The sequence below is a fragment of the Chlamydotis macqueenii genome, chromosome 4, assembly GCF_036417535.1.
Source record: "Chlamydotis macqueenii isolate bChlMac1 chromosome 4, bChlMac1.mat, whole genome shotgun sequence".
In the NCBI taxonomy this organism is placed as follows: domain Eukaryota; kingdom Metazoa; phylum Chordata; class Aves; order Otidiformes; family Otididae; genus Chlamydotis; species Chlamydotis macqueenii.
In genome coordinates, this window is record NC_141559.1 from 24,143,972 (window position 1) to 24,167,758 (window position 23,787).

At 42.6% G+C, this 23,787-nt stretch overlaps 1 protein-coding gene across 5 annotated transcripts in view; it reads left to right on the plus strand.

Moving 5' to 3' along the window:
• The window catches only part of SLC20A2 (solute carrier family 20 member 2), a 61,131-nt gene that overhangs the window by 32,839 nt on the left and 4,505 nt on the right, over nt 1-23,787 (plus strand). For 2 of the 5 annotated variants that reach the window (XM_086747583.1, XM_086747584.1), the window contains 6 exons: nt 1,828-1,924; nt 5,029-5,145; nt 6,664-6,867; nt 8,282-8,870; nt 20,069-20,254; nt 20,969-21,053. In XM_086747583.1, coding sequence (XP_086603709.1) covers nt 1,828-1,924; nt 5,029-5,145; nt 6,664-6,867; nt 8,282-8,870; nt 20,069-20,254; nt 20,969-21,053 — 1,278 coding nt within the window. The other 3 variants (XM_086747585.1, XM_086747587.1, XM_086747586.1) reach the window with 3 other exon arrangements.

The window sequence follows — 23,787 nt, forward strand, 5'->3', positions numbered from 1 at the left end:
TACTTTTACAGCCATTGGAACTGTACTTGCTCTTAGCAGTTCTGAAAGCTCAGAGGAAGTAATTTGACAAGTATGGGAGGCTCAGAAGGTGCTACATGTTAATTAACATTGTATATTCTGTTTGATTAAAGGATGGCACATTGAGATTGCTTCTGGATTAGTACAAACTTGTTGACATTGACTTAGCCTCATCATAGCCATTCTGACTGTTGTTTAAACAGAAGAGCCCTCCCTTGGAGATACTCTAATTGGTATTTCATAGTTGTGAAATTTTAAGCTCTGGTTTTCTAGCACATCAGACCTTAGAAGATGGGCATCTGCATATTTCCTAGATTCTCAAGAAACCTGAATTGATGAGTTTTAGTGACCTCAGTCAAAAGTGGCAGCTTTGAGGTAGCATCAGTCTATATATCTCCAGTGTGGAAGACAATCTGCTTGCCACCCAGCATAAGCTGAAAACGAGAACATTTTTGTCTGCTCTTTGCATTTCTCTCCCACCATTCAACTTGCTAAAATGGGGGAGTGCAGCACATGACACTGACCTAAAATAAGGGACACTGTATTAGCAGTTATACAAGGAACTTAAATAGATGAAGGATTAATTCTTTTGCTATAAATAACACCACCTGTAACCTCAGCTTCATCATTCTTTATTTCTGATGTAGATAAATGTCAGCGATAAAAGCAGATGATAAATTTGATTGGACTCAGCTTTGAATTTAAAATTACTCAAGTCTTGTAAAGGATGAGGAAAAGTTCCTCTATTGCATTCAAAACCAAACCGCTTAAGAAATTAGTCATAAAAATCACATTGTCTTCTGACTGCCATCTGTGCCATTTACAAAGTAGTAAGATCTGTAGAGCTTCTGGCATAAGCAGGTAGCAACTTGCATTGTGTGCAGTTTTTTAGCTTGTGAGTCCATGCCCTGGTATAGGGGTTCATGCCATTGTTGGAAGTGTCTGCGAATAGCAGCTGGCCCTGTGGATACAGCCTGTGCTGCATCACCTTTCGGGACTGGAGCGTAGTGCAGGGCGGCCACAGCCTTCTCTCAACTCCCTTTTATAGCTCATGGCAGCAAGAAATAAAACCACATTAGCCAGCCCTTAGCTTTGCCAGGCTTTTTGCGAACACCCAAAACCCTTCAAAAGGCCAAAATAGTCTTCTCACAAAAGCTTTTTCCATGGCTCGCGGGGTGTGTTTCCGCTGCACCATCAGCTGAGCCTTTCCTTGTGAGAAGCGAGGGCACAAGAACACAGTGGCAGCAGGCACAGCAGTGTGCTAAACATTGCATACTCGCTGTAGGTATGTTACCTGTATGCTTAGTACAGCCAGACTCTTAATATGTCAGATTTCTGTTAGCTGGTGGAAAGTACTAGGCTGTCCCAGTTGAAAGTGAGAGTTGGACGAGTTGGCACTGATGCTTGTAGCCCTGCCTCAAAAATATCAAAGCTGTGTCCTGCTCAACGCCCTTCAGTCATGCTGAGTGAAAGGGACTTGGAGACAAGATAGGTAAGAAAACACTTGCAGAAAGAAACCTGTCCCCAGGCTACCCAGCAGGTCTGCAGCCAACCTGAAAGTACAACCCGTCTCCCTGGTTCGCAGTAACAGTGCCAAGCTTCCCCAGAATGCTGGTGCTTGCCAGGACCAGGATCATGGATTCGGGTGTAACCAGGCAGGTCACCATCCTTTCCTCAGCATCAATCCAGAAGCTCCACCTGCCTGGCACTGACTTGGGAGCATGTGTTTTCCTCACAGCAGTTCATGCTGACAATAATCTGGTGGAAAATCCAGCTAATGTTTCCTTTTTTTCCCCAATTTCTATGCAGGAAGACCCTGTACCCAATGGTCTCCACGCACTTCCAGTGTTTTATGCTGCTACCATAGCTATTAACGTGTTTTCCATCATGTACACGGGGGCACCAGGTGAGTGAGCCGTCTGCAGCAGGACACGTGGGAGGGAGCGTATAACAATGTTCTCCCAGCATGCTGTCAGGTAGCTGTCAGCACTGCACAGTTGTCTCCTATGTTAGGAGTTAATGAGGGCAAGAGTAGGGAGGAGTGCAGCTACAAAAAAACTCCCTCTTTAGAGGAAGGGGAAGTATTGAGCTGCTAGCTTCAACTTTGTAAATCTGAGCATATGTTGATCTCTCAAAGATATTCAAGGTATGTGCATCAAGGAGGGAAGGTTCAGAGTGGACAGTAAGAGCAGGCAGGCTGTTTGCACCCAGTCTAACACTATAGCTCCATTGAAATCAGCAGAGTCACTGTTCTAGTAGATCTGGCACAGAGACCATTAATTAAATTTACTTCTTTATTTCCCTTCAATGACAAGAAGCCATGAGCCTGTTTCTGCATTTAATGCATCTTCTTTCTTGAGTGCTGTATTTTCATTGCAACTCAGTAGGAGGAGATTATACATGTGTCCTAGTTTAGCCTCAATCAGGGCCAGACTATGCAGTCTCTCTCTCACTCCCCCCACCCTCCGAGAGAACAGGGAGAGATAATATACAAAAAAAGGCTGAAGGTTGGAGATAAGGACAGGGAGAAATCCTTAAAGCTACTGTTATAGGCAAAACAGACTCGACTTGGGGAAAACTATTCATTTATTTCTAAAAACAAAGCAGGATAATTAGACAGAGAACAATATAACCTCCCCCGACACCTCCCTCTTCCTGGGCTTAACATTATCTCTACCACCTTCCCCCCTCCCACCAAGTGGCACAGGGGGGAAGAGGGAATGGGGGTTATGGTCAGTTCATCACACGTTGTTTTACACTGCTGTTTCGTTGGCAGAGGAAGAACTCACATTCCTCCCCTGCTTCATCATGGGGTCACACCCATGGGCTACAGCCCTTTGTGAAACTGCTCCGGCGGGGGTCATTTCTCCCACGGGGTGCAGTCCCTCCAGAACAGCTGTCCCAGTACAGGCCCTCCATGGGCCACAGCCTCCTTCAGGCATCCGCCTGCCCCAGCGTGGGGTCCTCCATGAGCTGCAGGTGGATCTCTGCTCCTCCATGGGCCTCCGTGGGCTGCAGGGGGACAGCCTGCTCCACCATGGTTATCACCACAGGCTGCAGGGGAATCTTGGCCAGGACCTGTATTACTCCTCCCCCTCCTTCTTCACTGACCTTGGAGTCTGCAGCCATTCCTCTCAAGAAGTTCTTCACAACAGGCAGGCAGACGCCTCTCAGGTTCTCTTCACATCTCCTCTCTCCTCTCTGCTTCTTGCAGCCAGGCCAGAGCGAGTCAGGCCCAGTTGGCCGCCCAGTGGGAGGCCAGAGGGTGAGGCCTGCAAGGCCCACAAGGCTCGCGCCTTCCCCTCTCTGCCCCCACTCCAGTGTCTTCACATCTTCTCCTCCCCTTTTTTTTTTTCCTGTTTTTCCCCTTCTGAAATACATTCTCGCAGAGGTGTTATCACAGAACATTCTGCTACCAATTGGCTCGGCCCTGCCCAGCAGCAGGTCTGCCCTAGGCCTGGCCAAGTCCACTGAACAAAAGGGAAACAACTTCTAGCAGCTTCTTACAGAGGCTGCCCCCGTAGGCCCCCCCCTCACTAAATAAAACCAGAACAACATGTCATTTTCAGGACTTTATTTATATTGTTGTATATTTGTATATTTCATGTGCATTTATATGTTTGTGTGTGTTTATATTTGAACTTATATTTATATTTTTATATTTATGTTTGTATATTTATAGTAACACATTTTATGTTTGTATGTTTGTATATTTGCATTTGTATGTTTATATTTAACTTTACTTAAGCAGTTTAAACACACACTTGCAGCAAAAGAGTTTAAAAAAAGGATGTTCAATGCTCTCAACTACTTTATTGAAGACTCTGGTCATTAAATGTTATCTTTAGATTAGATTATTGCCTCAGAGCCACGAATGAACAGGTAATCGAAGAGAGACTCCTGAACATGCACCTGAATTAAGAAAGCAGGCTTAGAAAGTTACCTTTTTTGAATAGAAATTTGTTTTCTTTAAAACCTGACACACTAGATGTACTAGATAAATGCAGTCAGTAAACTCTACTTGATAGCATAGCATTACTGAAATTAATAAAAAGCTTGAGAAGTTCCCACTTTGAGGGTAACATAACTCAACAATTCCGTTTTCTTAAGTCTAATTGGCTACGTATCCAAGATGTTTCACAGTAAATCAGCCATATAACCAACATTTCCTCATTAGTTGTACTGCAGAAGTAGGTCAGGCACTCTGCAGTGACTCATTAAGCAAAATAAATGAAATAAGAATCTTAACGTCCCTTCTGTTTCAGCTTAGCTGTCTCCAAAGTGCATGAATAAAAAGGTGGGACTCCAGTTTTGATACTCAGGACATATGTATTTATTCTCCAGGGCTTCTGTCCTGGCAACATTTACTCACAAGGATGAATTAAGCACATAGGTTTCAAGATAGGTGTGCATATATGGGTTTGAAAGATCAGAGAGTTCAAGTTCTTTCTTCATTAAGAGTCTGATCATTTAATTGAACAAGCACAAGGAGCTCTGTTGTGGGGATACTTACCGGAACACGAGTTATTGACATGATTGTGCGTTGCAGGACTGAAACCTCAGCTCTCAAGTGCTACATTAAGCTATTATTGTAAGCAGATAATGGCTTAGATTAAGCTAAGCATCAGGCTTTATTGATCATAGCAAAGGTCAGGTAAACATTTAGCCTTAATGGGCAACACGGTTTAACATGCGTTTGTGTATAAAATCACTGCAAATTTGTTTTAGCAGTCCTGATATGGGAGTTTTGCCCCTGACTTCTTTGGAAATGAGAATATGGTGGGGTAACAGAGAATTGGAAGACCAAACCAGCAAATGTTTGCATGTCAACTAAACATTTAAATACTGCATTAACTGATATATATGCTAAAAATGATTGACTCCTTCATGTTGGTTTTGAATACATTGTGAACACAGGCTTTTCTGTGACAGACTGCTCTTCCACTGCCTGAGATAATTAAGTCATGTTAATTTATGGTCTACTTGGGTTTTATTTCTTTGTCTTCACAGTACTGGGACTGGTACTGCCAATGTGGGCCATTGCTCTAATATCAATTGGTGTATCCTCAGTATTTGCCATCTTAGTCTGGATTTTTGTGTGCCCCTGGATGAAGAGAAAAATAGAAAGTAAGTAGGTGCCTGATGAAATGTGAGTGATGTAAAGTCATGGAAATTTTCATTTCAGAGCTGGAAGTACCCTTGAGAGGTCACCTAGTCCAGTCCCCACCCATAGGCAGGATGTGCTTAAGCTATTTCTCATGTATTTGTGTAACCTGCTCTTAAAATCCTGCAGTGGCAGAAATTCAAAACCTTGTTAGGCAAACCATTGCAGTGCTTCTTCTAGAGTCTGTCAGAAACAGGAAAATAAATCCTGGAATACAATCCATTTTATATTTTATTAATGAAACATTAAAGAGGAAAAATCTGGCAGAATATTATCTTTAAGGACTTCTTTAACTTTACAGTAAGTTAGGCTGATCACAGCTTTACAGCTTTACAATGTTTTGCTTGTTTGCTTAGCTACTCTCAACAAATGCAGTGTTTAAAACTCAGATAAAAGTTTCAGATTTGACCTTGACAGGCTTGAGAGGTGGGCCGATGAGAACCTTATGAAGTTCAACAAGGCCAAGTGCAAGGTCCTGCACATGGGTCGGGGCAATCTCAAGCGCAAATACAGGCCGGGCAGAGAATGGATTGAGAGCAGCCCTGAGGAGAATGACTGGGGTGTGCTAGTGGACGAGAAGCTCAACATGAGCAATGCACGCTTGCAGCCCAGAAAGCCAACGACATCCTGGGCTGCATCAAAGGAAGCGTGGCCAGCAGGTCGAGGGAGGTGATTCTCCCCCTCTACTCCGCTCTGGTGAGACCCCACCTGGAGTACTGTGTCCAGTTCTGGAGCATCCAATGTAAGAAGGACATAGACTTGTTGGAGCGAGTTCAGAGGAGGGCCACGAAGATGATAAGAGGGCTGGAGCACCTCTCCTGTGAGGACAGGCTGAGAGAGTTGGGGCTGTTCAGCCTGGAGCAGAGAAGGCTCTGGGGAGACCTTATAGTGGCCTTCCAGTACCTAAAGGGGGCTTATAAGAAAGATGAGGATAAACTCTTTAGCAGGCCCTGTTGTGATAGGATGAGGGATAATGGTTTTAAAATAGAGGGGGACAGATTCAGACTTGATGTAAGGAAGAATTTTTTTACAATGAGAGTGGTGGAGCTCTGGAACAGGTTGCATAGAGAGGTGGTGGATGCCCCATCCCTGGAAACGTTCAAGGCCGGCTTGGTCAGGGCTCTGAGCAACCTGATCTAGTTGGAGATGTTCCTGCTTCCTGAAGAGGGGTAGATGACCTTTAAAGGTCCCTTCCAATCCTAATGATTCTATAATTCTATGATTTCATTTATAAATGAGCAGCTTGGTGGTTTACGTCAGTTACATACTTAGTTGAATTTTGTAGGAAGAAACAAAGATGCTCTAGAATTTTCTCAGATTCATTTAGTAAAGATAAGTGTTAGAAATAAATAAAGAATGTGTATGAAACTGAGCCAGGTTATTGTATCCACCTTAATCTATGCCGTTGATGCAAACAGTGGAAACATAAGCAGCAAGATAGATAGGTTGAGTTTAAAATTACAGTTCTGTTATTTCCTTAGGCCAGTTAAAGAAAGATGCTGCACTGTCAAAGATATCAGATGAAAGTCTTGATAAAATTCAAGATGAAGAAACACCAGTCTTTAAAGAGCTTCCCGGTGCCAAAGCATCTGATGAGAGCACAATTCCCCTTACTGGCTCAGTAACAGAAGCTGCTGGGGCATCAGATACTATTGCAAATGGAAACCATCCACGTGTACCGTATGGTAAGAAACTAAAGCAACACAAACGGTTTATCTTCTCTCTGTTTTGATAGAGTTTCTCAACTGCATGTGGGTCTCTGTTGTAAATGGTAAGTTAGTGTTTAGGATTTCTAGCTCTAATCCCTCTTTCTGTTGGGAAAGATGCTCATTTACAAGTGACATTTTCTAGAGAGGACTTAAAAACAACTATGTTTTGTTTGCCTGTATTTCAATTTTAGAAACAGCTGAAAACAAAAATTACTTTCCTTTTTGCTTTACTTTGTACCCTTAATGGTGTTTCTATCCTTTTAAGCAGTGGAAAAATACAGAGAACACAGATTGCTGAGGTATGAAGGTTAAATTCAGCATAAAGATTTTTAGCATACTGCCACAAGAGATGAAAAGATTTGGGCTTTAGTTGGCAAACATATGACCATTTGGAGCGTGTCCACTAGAAAAATCTCATGCATTGTTTTCTGAACGTATATTTTTAATAAGTAGGCTTGTATGCATAAAGCTCTTTTTGTTCTCCCATGTGGTGGGATCGCACCCCTCCACTTAGCCGTCTGCTGACTTTGATATCACTTTGCTAACATCTACACAGGCATGTAATTTGGTTAATAAATGTCTACTATATTCAACTGATTCTTATGAAATCAAATCATGACATGAAGCACTTTGAGTGTGTGCTTCCAGTTTAAAAATAGCTAAAAACAATTCTGAATGTTGCACAGTAAAATCCGGGAAGTCAGAAAATTAAAAAGATAGTTTCTTCAGAAATATTGCCTTAGCTGTGATGTATGTTCTACAGCATATGCTAATGTTAAATGTATACAGTGGGAATAACTATCATCATGTTCATGGAAGTAAGAGATACAAAATTTTTGAATAGCTGAGGAAATATTTCTGCAGAACATGATCTTTTTGGCTTTCTGATTTTTAAAAATATTTTTAGAAGTTGTGTAAATGTCTCTTAAGCATAGGGACTTTTGAAAGATGATCTCATATTCAGTATGACATTACAGCAAACCACCTTTCCTGAAATCCTTATTATGGCTATTTGAAGTAGCCAAAACCTCAGAAAAAGTAGACCTTATTTTACAATAAATAAATTTTTATATAGTAATTACTTTTTCAAAGGACCTGAGTATTTAACCTTCAGGTATCACCTTTGAATAGCCGATCCCAAGTGACCTGGTGCAGGTTGTACAGCGTATCTGGGGGAGACCCGATGCTGGAACAAAGCTCTTCTTGCACGAAGATGAGAGAGTTTATTTTGCAGTGAATTGAATTGTGACTTACTCATTGCATATACCACAGTTGATCTTTGTCGTATACTCTCAGACCACTGCCATTTTATTGTCTTGTGAAGTGGGAGGGAGGGTGCTTCTGTATGACATTTTGTAGAAATAAAAACTCTAAATCTCTGCCTTTTTAGGAAGGGCATTTTCGATGACGCACACCTCGGTGAAATCACCTGTTTCCAATGGCACCTTCAGTTTCGATGGCCAGATGAGGAGCGATGGCCATGTTTATCACACTGTACACAAGGACTCAGGTTTATACAAAGACTTGCTCCACAAAATACACCTGGACAGGGCCACTGATGAGAGGCCCACTCAAGAAAACAACTACAAACTGTTACGACGCAACAACAGTTACACTTGTTACACAGCTGCTATTTGTGGCATGCCCGTCCATTCCTCCTTTAAGGCAGCAGATACGTCAACTCCAGAGGACAGTGAGAAGTTAGTGGGTGACACTGTGTCCTACTCCAAGAAGCGAGTTCGCTATGACAGCTACTCCAGCTATTGCAATGCAGTGGCTGAGGCAGAGATTGAGGCAGAGGAAGGTGGGGTGGAAATGAAGTTGGCCTCTGAACTTGCAGATCCTAACCAGCCCCCAGTTGATCCTGTGGAAGAGGATAAGGAAGAGAAAGACACATCTCAGGTCCATCTACTTTTCCACTTCCTTCAGATCTTAACAGCCTGCTTTGGATCCTTTGCCCATGGAGGTAATGATGTCAGGTAAGAGCATGAGATCTCACAAACCAGCAATTTTATGGCTTAAGTGCTTGGAGCAAGATTTGCCAGCTTGGCCGGTCAGAAAGTGTGTTCATTTCTGCAGGCAGATTATCCTCAGGTCTGTGTTTTGCAAAGCTTGTGACACTGATGCCCATGGTGCTTTCCAGGAGTTAGGCTGCTCAGTCTATGGTTTATTTTCTTCTTTATGGTAACATCTTTGTTACTCACTGCTAAATAATTGTGCAGTAATTAGTTTAATTCAGGTTTAATTTTGTAAGCTTTGAGACACTGAGACTCCCCCTGACATGCCAACCACTGCAAAAGCAAATAGGACAGTCTCGGCCCTGCAAAGTTCACAGCATATTTTAACTGCAAGATCGGAGACCAGCAGCAGATGAGAGGTTTAGACTATTTTTGTCATTAGATGAATTTCATCTCTTGTCACATTGCGAAAAGAGTGAATAATGTCTTCATTTTGATTGCTGCAGCCCTTATAGACTTCCCTTTGCTGAATGTTTTGCTTGGAGTTTTCCAGGGGTCTAGGACCGTGTGAGGCACTGAATCACTAAATAGCCCAGAAAATCCAACAAGCCATCAAAGTCCTATTGAAGTTCATAAACTGCACATACAAGTTCTCCAGCTGCCACAGTTCTCTTTCTTAACAAAATAAGGGAGTTACCCTCGAGGAGCCCTGGGCACATTCCCATGCCCCATGCGTAGAGGGCACATGGGCTATGGTGCATCTCCTAGCACTCATTTAAGAAGCTTCCCATCTCACGGCACAGTTCTGGTACACAGTACTCCTCAGCAGGAGTTTTATCCAGAGATGCTATTGCTGTTGAGTTGCTCCTTGAGTTTGGAAGAAGCCAGGGAGTTCACCCTTCAGTCATTTAGCTTAAGTGTCTCTGTCCTTAAATCCCATGGCATTAACATCATTTCCCAGGAATAAAGGAAAAGGATCATCCTCCAGGAGTCTTTCTCTCATGTTCATATTGACTCAGACAGCTGACAAAATCTCAAAGTCGGTCTCAGAAATGTTTATCTGCACCTCTTTGCCCTCCATCATCTGGTCATACTCCCATGAGATCGTGTCTTTTCAGTCACTCATTTGATAACTTTTTTCCCTTCAAAGGCTCAACTCTGTTTTATTCCACAAAGTTCAAAACTTTTGACTGAAGAACATAGGATGTAGGCTCAGGATGGAGCATTTTATGCCTTTCTCATCTGCATTCACTTAGCTCGTCTGCTTATAACGTTACTTCATTTGCAGAGCGCTATTGCACCTCGCCATCCTGGTGGCACATGGCTGAAGGGCAGTTTGGGTGTTTTTGCTCTGTCCCTGGGAACATTGCATATTTTGCCTTGAGGATTTGGCTGGACTGCCTCTTCCCTAGGCCTGGAGCAATCCACTTGATGTTTAGTAGGTCCTCTTTCCTGTATCATAAGGTCCCCTGAGAAATCCACTCAGAAGCTGTTTGTCGAAGCAGCATTGCTTGTTTGGATTGTAGCTGGGGCCATACTGAGTCCCCTTCCTGCTGAACTCTCACCATGTTAGCTCTGCCCTGCTGGTGTCAGTTTCAGCATTTGCAGCAGGGCTTTGCAGCATTCATAGCATTCATAGTCCTCCTTAGGCATCTGGGCAAACACTGTCCCACTCAGCAAGGAGAACAGTTATTGCTCCTTGCTCTTGTCAGCCACCCGATTTAACTTACAGTTCATCTCAAAACCACTTACAAACATGTTTTCCCTCCTTGTCCATCCAGCCTCCTGGGAATTCGGAATAGGGCTTTCTGAAGAGCCTTCTTGTCTTTGCTTTTGTCTCCATTCATGTCTGCAGGGATCTGGCTGCAGGAGGGAGTCCAGGGTCCCCTCATCCTCTGGATCGGAGGGTGGTCCCTGTTGACCACCTCTGCTCTGAGCACACTGGGCAAGAGCAAAGATCCGTGGAGGCTCTTCAAGTGGCCAGCAGTGAGTGCTGAGGAGAACACAGGGAAAAGGACAAGCACCATCAATATTTGTTGTAAGGTACCCTGGGAAATACCATTGCAGAAAGTTCACAGCCTACCACAGTAGGTGCCCCTACTCATTTATTCCCTGCAGGTGATGTCTAGACATACTCCTCAAGGACTCACATGTTTATGCAAGCATCACTTGCCTTTACTGTAGGAGGCAAGGGTAGCAGAGTTTATTATAAGTGATCTTTGAGGATGCAGTCAGTTCAGAAATCCAATTTAGTATTGAAAGGAGCTGGACAGGATAAAAGGCAAGGTTTGGACTCTGTGCAGTATGCTTTGTTGCATCTTACAGCCTAATTCCCCTAGAATTCTACGTTTAGTTGATCTAGTTGAAGATGTCCCTGCTCCTTGCAGGGGGAATTGGACTAGATGACCTTTAAAGGTCCCTTCCCATCCAAACTATTTTATGATTCTATAATTTGGACTTGCTTGTTGCCTTAGCAGTATCCTTTCCTGAAAAATCATATTTAGTGTTTTGCAGATCCCTACTTCTGTCAGTGATCCTACAAAATCTGCCAGCAAGCATGCATTTTTATTAAATGCTATTTATTCCAAAAATCTCTTCTCAAGCTGAATTCATGTAATTGCAAAACTAAACAACAAGTTAGCTTCATTTTGTCAAAGCTGGTAGAAATGCAAGAAGATGGTCATGGGTGTAGGATTGGATAGGAACCCATCCTTGCAATTGTACTCCCAGCTAAGCAATAAGACCCTTTTGTATGCCAAAAAGGTTGAGAAGATAAAATACTCTGGGAATGCAGATATCTATCCTGTGGATTATGCAGCAGACACATTTTGCCAGTCTTTGTCCAGCAGAGCAGAAGACTTCTTACTGGGCTCTTGGCTCCTCCGTATGTTGTATAAAGATCTGCAGAACTCAAAAGGCGGTGCATTGTTTTAAAAATAACGCAGTAGGACCTAGCTAGTAGCACGGCTTTCTGTCCACATTTCTGTAAGAAAGCAAGCCTTGCAATCCATCTTCTAGTGAAGGCTGCTATGTTTTCATCTCCTTCCTTTGTTCACTTTCCTTCTGCTCATTTTAGGTGCTGCTGTCAAGCTCCTTCTCTATTTTTTTCCTCAGCCTCGATGCCTGTTGTTAAAATACCACTTTCCTCTAAGCTCCTCACTCGTATATTTAGGGCAGCACCTCCATTTTCCACATCTTTTTCTTTGGACTTGTCTCCTACATTTTCCTTCCCCATCCTAGAACTCTCTAATCCCTTGTTTTCTATTTTCCATCAAGCTGTTTGCTGTTCCTTGAAGGGACAGGAGCAGATAAGAGGAGTGGAGAGAGAAAAATTAAAAGCTAATATAAAAATTAAAAACTGCAGGTAGTTAAATGATTGACCTGTTTTAGAGCATGTTTAAGCACGAGGCATATGGTGTGGACTGAACTGTGATGCAGCTCAGCAACACATTATGGAGCAGAAGTGCCCCATATAGGAGGGAGGCTCCGGGGAGACCTGATAGCGGTCTTCCAATACCTCAAGGGGGCCTACAGGAAAGATGGGGAGAAGCTGTTCAGTAGGGCTTGTTGTGATAGAACAAGGGGTAATGGGTTTAAATTAGAAGGAGGTAGGTTTAGATTAGATATTAGAAAAAATTTTTTTACAATGAGAGTTGTAGAGCACTGGAACAGGTTGCCCAGAGAGGTGGTGGACGCCCCATCCCTGGAATCGTTCAAGGCCAGGCTGGATGAGGCTCTGAGCAACCTGATCTGGTTGGAGATGTCCCTGCTTCTTGCAGGGGGGTTGGACTAGATGACCATTGAAGGTCCCTTCCAACTCTAACTATTCTATGATTCTATGATTCTATAGTTTAGATAGCACTTTAGTGGGAAAAAAATCATATGGAGATTTCCCTTGTCTCATTGTCCAGGCTTTTCCCCTGGATCTGGAAGAGTTAAATCGGTGTTTTGCCTTTGACTGCAGAACTAACTCATAATAAGGTTAGCTCGACCCTAGTTTCTTCCAAGATTATGCTTTTTAGCATCCTGATGATACCAGCCATCTTTGCTGTAGGAGCTGATGTTTGTAACAGTTAAGGCTTGTGTTTAGGCTGACATCAGCAGGGATCCTGGCCGGGACAGTTGTGCCTTAAAAGAAACAGGGAGTCATGGTAACTCCTTATTTGGGTGACTGTTTTGTTCAGACCATCCCCTCCTGCCCCCCCGACGCAGAGCCTGTATGCGCTGTGTCAAGGATGCTGGAGCTCTTCCAGGGCTGGTACTAACTGAGCCGGGCTGAGAGCCTTGTGACACCATCGTGCACATGGGCTGAATGAAATCTAAAGAATTTGAAATCCCGACTAAATGTGTTGGGACAGAATTGCTGAAAAAAAATGTTGTTGAACTTAATTAGCGGCGCCAAGTGAGCAGGTCCCACTGGCTCAGCACCCAAGCACAAAGGGAGCACGTCAGGTCATTGCAAGAGCAACAGGAGAATAAAAAGGGCAGGATGGAAAAAAAGACCTGCGCCAGGAGCGTGACACAAGGAGAACTGCCAGCTTCCTAAATGCTTGTTCAGAGCCAGCTTTCCAGAGAGGCCGGGAGGCTGGGCTTTGTTGGCTGGTGGGGATTATGTGCACCTATGGTTGAGTTGGACTGAGCTTATTTTCTGTCAATATGGGTTGGTTCAGCAGGAATCATGATGATCCAGAGCTCAGCGCTGCAGCAGCCTTCCTGTATAAAGGCAGATAGTGGGAGAGTTGCTGAAGCGGTAGGGTTTATGCTGCATTTCAAAGTCTGGAAGCATGTCTGAATTACCTAGTTCCCAAAAGCCAGGGCAGTTGAGCAGGCTGTTTTGGAAATGGTTAGAGAGGATTGCTAACCCCGTAGCTATCTCCTGTGCTGGGCAGGCTGTGGCTGATTTACTACTGGGTTGGGAATGAGAAGGCTATGCACAAACAGTGCATCAGCCCCACAGCCCATCCAAGCAAACAGGAAGATGCTTTTGTTGACTCAAGCAACCTCTGGAGCTCGTTTTTCCTTGAGTTCTTGCAATTGAATTGGGATGACCCATGGAAAGATGCTGTAGGTCGATATGAGGTCTGCTGATTAAAATCTGTTTATGCTGTGTAAAAAGCCTGAGCCTTGTGCTCCTACACACCCATCTGTGCGTGTGCTTAGTCTTTTTTCTCGTACAGATTCCTTTTTCTATAAATGGGGAGCTTCTTCTGTCCCTTCCTACCCTGCCTCTGCACCTCAGGCCATCATTCCTGCTGTCACAGGAGAAACCCTGGGGGTAACAGAAGGAGCTGTGTGCCCTGGCTTGTGTGATCAGGCGTCTACCCTGGGTTCATGGATTCCAGCCATGGAGGAAGGTGGTTTATTACCATGATGGCAGCAGGAGCCGTGATGCTCCAGCTGAAGAGGGTGACTGCAGACTGCCACCCGCCCATGTCTGTGCGTGCCAAGGTGCAGGTGGGACTGAGGTTTAGCTGGTACAAAGGGAGGAACAAACCTGCTTGCAGATGTTTCACAGTTGTGTGGGTGATCTCAGTTTTGCTGAGTTCCTGCTGCATAAATTGCTTGAATGTAGCTGCTTTAATTAAATTTCACGCAGAGGACTTCAGGACTACCCTTGTGTATTCATACTTAAATGCTATAGGAGAAAGGGATCATTCATGCTAAAGTCTGCAGGTAATGCCATATAGATTTATGGCACAAGCTGACAAAGAATGGCTCTCGTATTATCCAAATGATATAGGCTATGTTACGGAAGACAGAATTTAAAAATATTTCAGACCTATAGTGAAAATGTTTAATATTTTTTATATATTTCTACACATTCTCTCAGTGGTTTTAGGGAAAGTGAACTGCTACCAGATAGGGAATTCATTGTTAAAAAAAGCAATGCAAGTGAAACTAGGAAATACCTTCCTGCCCAAAATAGATGGAAAAGAAACTTCTCCTTTCACCTCCCTACAAACTTCACTGGAGTTTTGTCAGAGCATACAAACAGCAGTGGGACTCACCTTTTCCCCTCTTCCTAAAGTAAATGCAACGGGATTAAAGGAGGGAAGGGCCAGAACATTGCCAGTATCTCACTGCACATAGAGAGCATAGTGGGATTCAGTCTCCTGGCTAAATAAGGAGTCTAAAGGAGCTATAATAAGGCTTGATTACAAAATGAGTATTTCTTATTTCCTCCCTGAAAGCTGAGTCAAGATCACTTCAAATATTTAGGAAGCTAATCTGTCCATTACGATTACTGAGAGCAGCGTGAAATCTAATTGCTTCACTTCCTAATAGCAGTCCATCCTGAAAGCACAGACCATGTCCCGAGTAGATCTGAATCTTTACTTGTGTCCTTTGTTGTGCAGGTATGTGGCATCTTTGTTGTGCCATGCAGGCAAGTAAGAGAAGAGCAGCAAGAAACAGAGGGCTGTTTCTTTCTGGGAGGATGGACTCACCCTCCAAGGCCAGCATTTACAGTACGCAGTGATAAGCTGTGAGAAGAAATATGTAGCCTTTCTGACTCATTAATGCACCCAAAGCTTGCACTTCACAGGGCACAGCTGTGACACGCTTTTATTGCACTCTGGTATGTGCACTATTTCAAAACTATCTGTCTGTTGGAACTAGGATAAAACTCTCTTGATAATCTGAGATCTCTGGTGATTAGGACATTTTTTTCCTGTTGGTACATACAGGTGTATATTCCTTGCATCCTTACTCAACTGGGTGATGTTTCCAGGTGTAACTGCAGTATATTCAGAAATATCATCACCTTTATTTTTGCAGTGGAAAGTTCCTTTGTGAAATCCTGGTTTGGGAAATACTCAAATGACAGGGGATTTTGTAATACTGGAAGCCTAGTATAGATTGCTCAGATGGCTATTTTGCCTGTCATTCAGTTTTAATCAGTGATAATGTGTGTGTCAAGCTTCTTTCACTCAACTGGCAAAAATGACTAAAACATAGTCTGCTTTTTCAAGTAGCAGAGAATCAAAACCCGGTCATCGAGTAGATGGTGGATTACAACACAAAGCTTATTCAGAGCATAGGATTCAAATACAAGTAGATTTTCTTTTTGAGCAACTCACTACTCCCCTCAAATAAGAAGTAGCAAGGTAATAGCAATGTTGCTAGTTCATAAAATATTATGATGATTTTGATGGAGTTTGTTGATAGAACATTCAGCTGGTGTCATCCTGAAAAAAAACCCTTGCTGAAAAAAAACCCTTAAGTTTTACTCATAAGTAAATAAATGGTTGCAGTCCCTGTTCCTCAAGAGAAGGGCCTGGACTTGTGACCCAAAAGTACCTAAAAATCTCTCTGCTCGTTTGTGTGTATGCATGGAAAACTGTGATTTCTAAGCGTGTCTCATAATAGCTGAATGTGGGGTTTTTTTTTGTCAGTGATACTATCTGTCTCACAGGCAAGAGGAGAAGCCAACTCTTTTTATAGTCCAGATTCACTGTCAAGTGCTATCTTTCACAACAGCTTTATAAATGGTGTGGGACAGATTCTCAATTGGCACAAGCGAGCAGAAAAAGAGAAGTAGTGCCAATTCACATTAGGCGAGAGATCTAGCGAAATCATCATGACGGTCAGACAGCACTTCAGAAACACTCAGCAGCACTTCGCTGAACCAGAGTGACATGCATCTGCAAATACAAGCATTACTGTAGATGGCATTCAGTCCTGTATTGTGCCTCCGGGGAAGGCAAACAGCCCCTATGCACCATCCCTGCTGCAAAGTCCTGTGCCCTGCAAGTAACTGGGGCTGGCGGAGCCCAGCAGAGATGGTGAAAAATACCAGATATGGAGAATGCACTTCATGACAGGTAGACTCAGGAGTTCAGCTTCTTACGCTGTAACATTTTATAAAATCATCCTAAAATTAACTCATAATGGCCATTCTCTTGTGCTCCATGGAAAAATGCATGTTAGGTGTACAAAACTAAAGCAATACCATGACAAGGGTAGCTTATCTTGGCTTTTAAACCCAATAGCTAAATAATACAGTAACAACATCCTCAAAAGCACTTCAGCTACATAGGAACCTAATGGCAGTTTTACATACAGATAGGTGTAATAGGGGTTCAGAGCCCTTGGCTGACCGTCTCAGGCTTTCTTCTTCTCCCTCTAAACTACCACAAATAAGACTTGGAGCTCCAGCACAAAGGAGAGTTAGTTAAAGCAAGTAGAAGAGCTGAGTGGGAGAGTAAGAGAAAATTACTTTTTGAAAATAGACCTGTGAAATGAGTCTTAGCCAAGTGCATGAAAGATTTGAAGTCTGCTTTCCTGCTAGTCATGTCTTGAGTCAAATGAGATAGAAGCAGTGGGAAATATTGTGAAAGCCACATCCCAGTCTAGCCAGCATCCTCATGGTTCATCTGCTTAGTCACTCAGCTGTAGGAGACATTTGTTAACCACAGAAGGTCTCAAAGTAAAGTCTCTTATCTAACAATGCCTGTTTTTTTTCTGATGTGTTGTTTCTCTCTTACTCTCCTGTTGGGACTGGTTATCTTCTACCAATGAGCTCTTCCTAGTCCCAAGGATGGTTGATTGCACATGCTCATGGTAATGTCTCAGAGCTAATATATGCAGTACCAAGATCTTTGTCTTTGCAGTTTGTGAATCGGGTGCATTCATTATGAGCTCTTGGCAGTTTTGTGGTGGGACAGGCCTAATGGCTTATTCTAGAGTTGTTCTCCGTTGGCATAGGAAGCGTTGATACCACAGGCCCCTGGGACTGGATCTACTGAACAACTCCAGAAGCCAAAGGAGCCCTCTGAAGAGCCATGATGGTGGTAGATCAGAGCCACTGGCTGCGTACCACTCCAATTTGCTGGCTGGTGGTAGCTCCCAGGTATTCAGCCTGGGAGATGATGTTGTCCCTAGGAGCTGAACATGTAAATCACATTGAATGTGATTTACAGGGAGAGGAGAAACATCTCTCTGGTATAGATAACCAGTGGTGCAGATACTCACAAATGAAAATTCAGTTAATTACCTTTTTGCCTTTCGAAGCATAAATGGATCCTGTACTCCTCTACTTTCTTTTACTACAGGGAAGGTATCAGAACTGCTGCCTCTGTGGGCATCAGTGTCATCTCTTCTGACCTGTCCTCCGAGGCTGAGCATAAGTCAGGAGAGTTTTGCCTTGCCTTCCTGCCACAAATAAGAAAATAACCTTTTCTTCAAGCATTAAGCTTAGTTGATTCACAGAGGTGTAGCATTTACAAATAATTAAAAATGGATTTTGGTACAAAGGAGCATGGTTTGGTGCTGTAGTTTTTGAACCCTTTTCCATCTTCCCATTTACATTAGGACTGACAAATATCCATCTGTAATCACTTCAGAACAGTCAGGAATCAGTGCCTGGGCTCACTCCAAGTGTACCTGTTATTTTCAACAGGGAGGTTGTCCCCATGTCATGCAGCACTATAAGAAGGAATGATCAGTTTTGCCTGGCAAAGAAGTTGCAGGTCAACTTAAAAATATTAGAAATGCTTTGATCAAGAATCTCTTCTTCCTTGAAGGTAAAATAATTTTAAGCACTAAAGACTTCTCACATACCGTCCTTTCCCTCATGCAAAAACTCAACAAATCAAATGTATACTCAGGTACAGTATCAGATCAGAATTTTGAAGTATTTTTGCTAGTGGAAATCACTCTTTATTTAAAGTCTATTTAGTTCTTCATCATACTACCCAGTGTCTTCAAACCCACTGGATTTTACTATCCATGTTAGCTCACTAATTTATTTCTAATATCTTTCTCAAAATCCATAAAAATTATTCATTCCTTTTTATATCAAAGAGCATTTTAAAGTATTTTTGTTTGCCTCACAGGTTGAATGTTGTGTGTGTTTACAAGGGAAAATTCCTTCCTAGTTACTTTGCTCTCAGGACTCAGAGCTCGATTTCACAAGGGCCAGAAGAAAGGAGGAGCTCAGCTGTGCTGAGCTTTGCAGTGCTGAGGACCCTCATCTCTTGGCAATTGGCACTCAGCCACTAGCATCTCATATAAAGATGAGATTCAAGTAAATCATTAACTGTCGGTTGCAGTGGCTTGGTTTGTACAACATTTGACTTTAAAACTGGCACTTACTCCATCTGTGTGCTTTGGAGTGAGACCAGGGACTAAATTTAGCTGGTCCTGGCTGCAGGGTGAGCATAGCTATTGGTCCTGCCTAGGGCGCTCGCTGTGACCTGCTCTCCTTATCAGTTTACAAAGAGGGGAGCTTCCTCTTTTTGAATGACATTGGACAGGTTTGCTCTGCTCTTCTCATTATTATTTAGACATAAGTATGGTGCTGCCTTGCTCCTTATGCTTTTCTGGTTGTGGATAAATGCTACTCAGCAGGGCAAGCAGCTACTCAGTTTAGCAAAACAGCTGAAAAAAAGAAAGGGATGTTGAAGTTTTTATCTGCTTTTTAGTATTTAAGCCTCTAAAGTAACTGGATACCAGCTTTCAAGTTTTATTTCTAATTCTCAGGTCTAGAAACTTCATGCATTTTGGAATAAGCAGGGTCAGAAATCTCACTCCAGGCACTGGAGACTCCAGCCACCAATATCAGGTGACCTGCATTAGGAGCAGGGACTTCAGTGTTGCTGACTTGCAGTGTTTTTCTAGATAGCAGCAGGAGGGTTGCAAAATGGCTTATGCCAGCTCTGTGTCACCGAGGAGTCCTCTCTGATCCAGTCCAACTAGCTCTACAACGTATTTGAAGAGGACTAAGTCACCTTCCCAGCTGCATTCTGATCATATCTCCAAACATTATAGGTTGCCAGACTAGATTCTATTTGTATCTTCTTGTCTGCGATGGTAATTTCATTCATTAATTTCCCTCTTTGACAAGAAGAGCTAATTTAACACTTGAGTTTTAAAGATGCAGAGCTCTTGAATTGGTAAATTTTGAGATAATTTCAGTGCAGTACTGAAAACACTGGGTTTTGTCCCAGAATAGACATGAGACATAATGAGGTATTACAGACTCTGACATTTCAAGAAACAATTTGTAAAAGAGAAATTCCTTTCAGCATTCACTGTAGTTATCAGTGATGAAGTGACAACTGAAAAAGCAACATGATAAGAGTCGCAGGGTGTTGCCTGTAGGGTCAGGTCAGAGCAGTGCTGCACGATGAAGAAAAATCACGTAGAAAATAACAGACTTCTTTTAAGGCAGTTATCTGCACTTTTATAACTCAGACAATGTTTTTCTTTTTCTCCAGCAATGCAATTGGTCCCCTTGTCGCGCTGTGGCTTATCTATGAGCAAGGTGGTGTAATGCAAGAAGCATCAACTCCTGTCTGGCTGCTGTTTTATGGAGGTGTTGGGATCTGTGTGGGTCTCTGGGTCTGGGGTAGAAGAGTTATCCAGACCATGGGTAAAGACCTCACTCCAATCACACCATCAAGGTAGGTGCACAGTTGTCATTATGGTTGTATGAACTTTGTGTGTGAACCAATCTGAGAAATTGCTGGTCCAGTACTTTGTTTGTAATGCAGTTTGCTGGATTTGCTGTGCTTTGATTTTAATGATAACCTGGCTTCAACTTTTCAGTCTGTCTAAAAAATGAAAGAAAAAAAAAGAGGAAAAGGAGAGACAGAAAGAATGATAAAAAGAAAGAGAAATAAAGACAGAAAGGGAAAAAAGATAACCCTGTAAACTAATACTGAATGTGTTTGAGGTGTGGAGGTCTACGTGAACAGTCTTCTGCTGATGACCTAATTAACATGACAGAAGGTGCATTTGGAAATGGCAAGATTAGTGCTTTCCTAGTGTGCTTCAGACTATTAAAACCTTATGTATTTATTACAGTAATTTTCATCCTTAATTCCTACTCAACCTCTGCTGGTGCTTAACTGAATTACTAATTAGGCATGATTCACTGCAACATAAAGTAGTAAAAGGCCCTGACAATGAGCTATGCAGCCGGGTTACAGATGACTACCCTGTGCCATTTCCATTATTCAGCCCTTCCTTGTTCTTTTAACTTATTCCTATGACAAAAATCAGTTGGAGATAAAGCAGTTGAAAGAAGAAACGGGTAAGACCTTGGCACGCTGCATGGTATCAGTCCGAGCTGATGCAAAGAGTGATTGTGAAGTGTTTTCTTATGCTTCCCGCAGTGGATTCACTATTGAGTTGGCTTCGGCGTTCACAGTTGTGGTAGCTTCCAATGTTGGACTTCCTGTCAGTACTACACACTGCAAGGTATGCCTTTGCCCAGCAACTGCGGTCAAGGCAGTCTGGACTATTCATCTTAAAATTGTGTCGCTCGAGCCAGCAGATAATGGCATGGTGAGGGGAAAACAGCTTCTCACGGAGGACGGTTAGGCAGAGGTGCATCAGGGCATCTCAGTCACGGCAGCAACATTGGAAAATAATAAGGCTTCCAAAAAATGCACTGGAGTTGTCACAGTATAGCTGCTGCAGTCGGGCACAGTGTGAACTCCATAGCTGTGGTTAAAGAAAAACAGTACTTACAAATATGTGACCTCAATTTTAAAGCAAACGATTATGAGGAAGAACCTGGTTTCCTCCGACGGTGCCATTTGAACCTGGTCGGGTAGCGTTTCTCCCTTGTTCAGAGGCTGCGCACCACTCATCATTTATACTTCACTTTCTTGATAAGTGCATGGCATGGGATTTCCTGCATATAACTCTTTTACTACAGGTTTTCCATCTGTCTTTTTTGTTTGTTTCTTCACAGTGGATTTTGCATTGAAGTAATGTGTGCGCTAACGGTACTTGTAGCCTCAAATGTGGGTATTCCAATAAGCTCCACCCATTGCAAGGTATTGAAGTTTGCAGTGATCGCATCAGTAAATCACATCACTAGGACAAACCATAACAAAATATGAGAGATACCAATTGTTGCAGATTGCCTTCACTATGTGATGCGCTGTGCAGACAGCAGTCGCAAAATAATGAGGACCGCTTTTAAAGCTGGTACAGATAAGGAAAGTCAGCATTATAAGTAATTGCACAAAAGTCTGGAACATCTTTGACCCTTACGTGATTATATTGAACTAATATAGACATACTAAAATAATGTAGACTCGTAGTTTGTGTGATCCTGGTTACATGTATTTGAGAGCCACCTGTGTGAAAAACATTGCTACATCATTAAGCTAATATTTTAATGTCTCTCTTGTTTTAAATCAGCTTGTCCTCACATTTGTGCATTGTAATACAGAATCTGGCCCTTGTAAATAGTTCCTTGAAAAGGTTGTTGGCTTTTTTTTTTTTTTTTAAAAAAGACCAATTTGAAGTATAGATGTAGGCTAATGAGCAGAATTGTGTCATATGATACGCTGTGTGAGAAGACTTTTGTATTGCTTGTAGGCAACAGGAAGCATGTGGACATTTACACTGCTAGAAGAACATGTGGGAATTTGGAATTTTGATTTCCAGGAAATTCTTGAGTCAAATATCCCATCTTTATTTCCGTTGTTTCACCATGGACTGCCAAGGTCTTGGACATGCAGAGCTGTCGGTATTCCTCACTCTCTGGTGGGCTGGCAAGAAGCTGGGCATCCCTGCCTGTGAAATTGACCTGATTTCCAGTGAAAGAGTCAATGAAATCCACACATCCTGTAAAATGCCCCACATTGGTTCAATTGGCCTTTTTCTAGTGAAAACCATTTCTTCAGAAAGCCTTCCTCTATTGTAAAATAATTTCTTTCTTCTGCTGTAGAGCTCTTTCAGAAGGAGCCAAGACTGAGCTGCTCTGAGAGATTGTTCAGATTTCCTGACGTTGGCCGAACTCTGGTTCCTCTGAATCAAGCAGGGAGGGGAAAAACAATAACAATGTGATCCAATTCTAAAAATGCTAGCCTGAAACTACCTCCCTTTAAGCTGACTGGTATATCAAACATGTGATGAAAATTTGCCACGGAGAATAATACAGCTTTGATTATCCCTGTTGCGTGCCTGAAGCACTTCTAGCCAACCATCGTAAAAGAGAAAATACATTTTAGTGCAGACAAATAGACTGAATTTAAAAAGATGATGTCTTGGAAGCCATAAGCTAATGAGAGAGCATCATTAGCAGGTATTAATTGGCTCAACACAGTTAAAAGCTTAGTCTTTTCTAACTGCAGAGCAAAATAATTCTTTTTAAAAAATACATCCATAAAAGCAGTTAATGTGATTAGTCTGTGTCTGCTCCCTGTAGTTTGCTGTATCTCATCAGATAGATCATTTTTAATGGGAAGATCCACTTTGCAATAGGATTAGACTGTCCCAGGATGTCATGTTATTGTAACTGACTCTGTGGTTCAGCAAAATGAGAACCTGAGTTGAAAGATCCTAAGTGATCAATACAAGATAAAGCAAACACTTGTAACAGATGTATTCCTTGTTTTCTTTGACGGCCTGGTGAAGGAATAAAAGAATGATTATGTATCATTTACTCCATGGAAAAATGCCTCTCTGAAAGTGCTGTCAGCCATTGAGACAAAATGCCATCTTAAAAAACAGCAGAAAAAATGTTTTGCCCTAGAAATCAAGAAGAAAACGGGTTCAAGGTGAGCCTAGTCCAAAGCCTCCAGCATAGGGAGTAGGAATTGTTCTTTTCCCCAACATTTGCTCCACAGCCAAAGAGCGTTTGCTAAAGTGGGAGCCCTACCGAACTGGCCTCAGTCAACTGAGCGTGCAGCAACCAGATAAACCGATGACAAAGAAGGAGTAGCCTGAAACACCTTACATGGAGGGAGAGAAAGATTCGTCAAGCCCTCTTCAGATCGGGAGTTGCATTCGGTCCTAACACAGAGGCTTCAGTGTACATGAGGTAGCTACTGACCAATATGCCTGTCCTAAATCGACAACCCAGCAGCTTTTGGTGCCTGCTGAAAGCCTGAACTGCACTTTTGTCCTTGCCATGAGGACTTTCAGAGAGGAAAGTCCCTCTGAAAGCCTCCAAGTCAAGAAGGTCTGAGGGAAA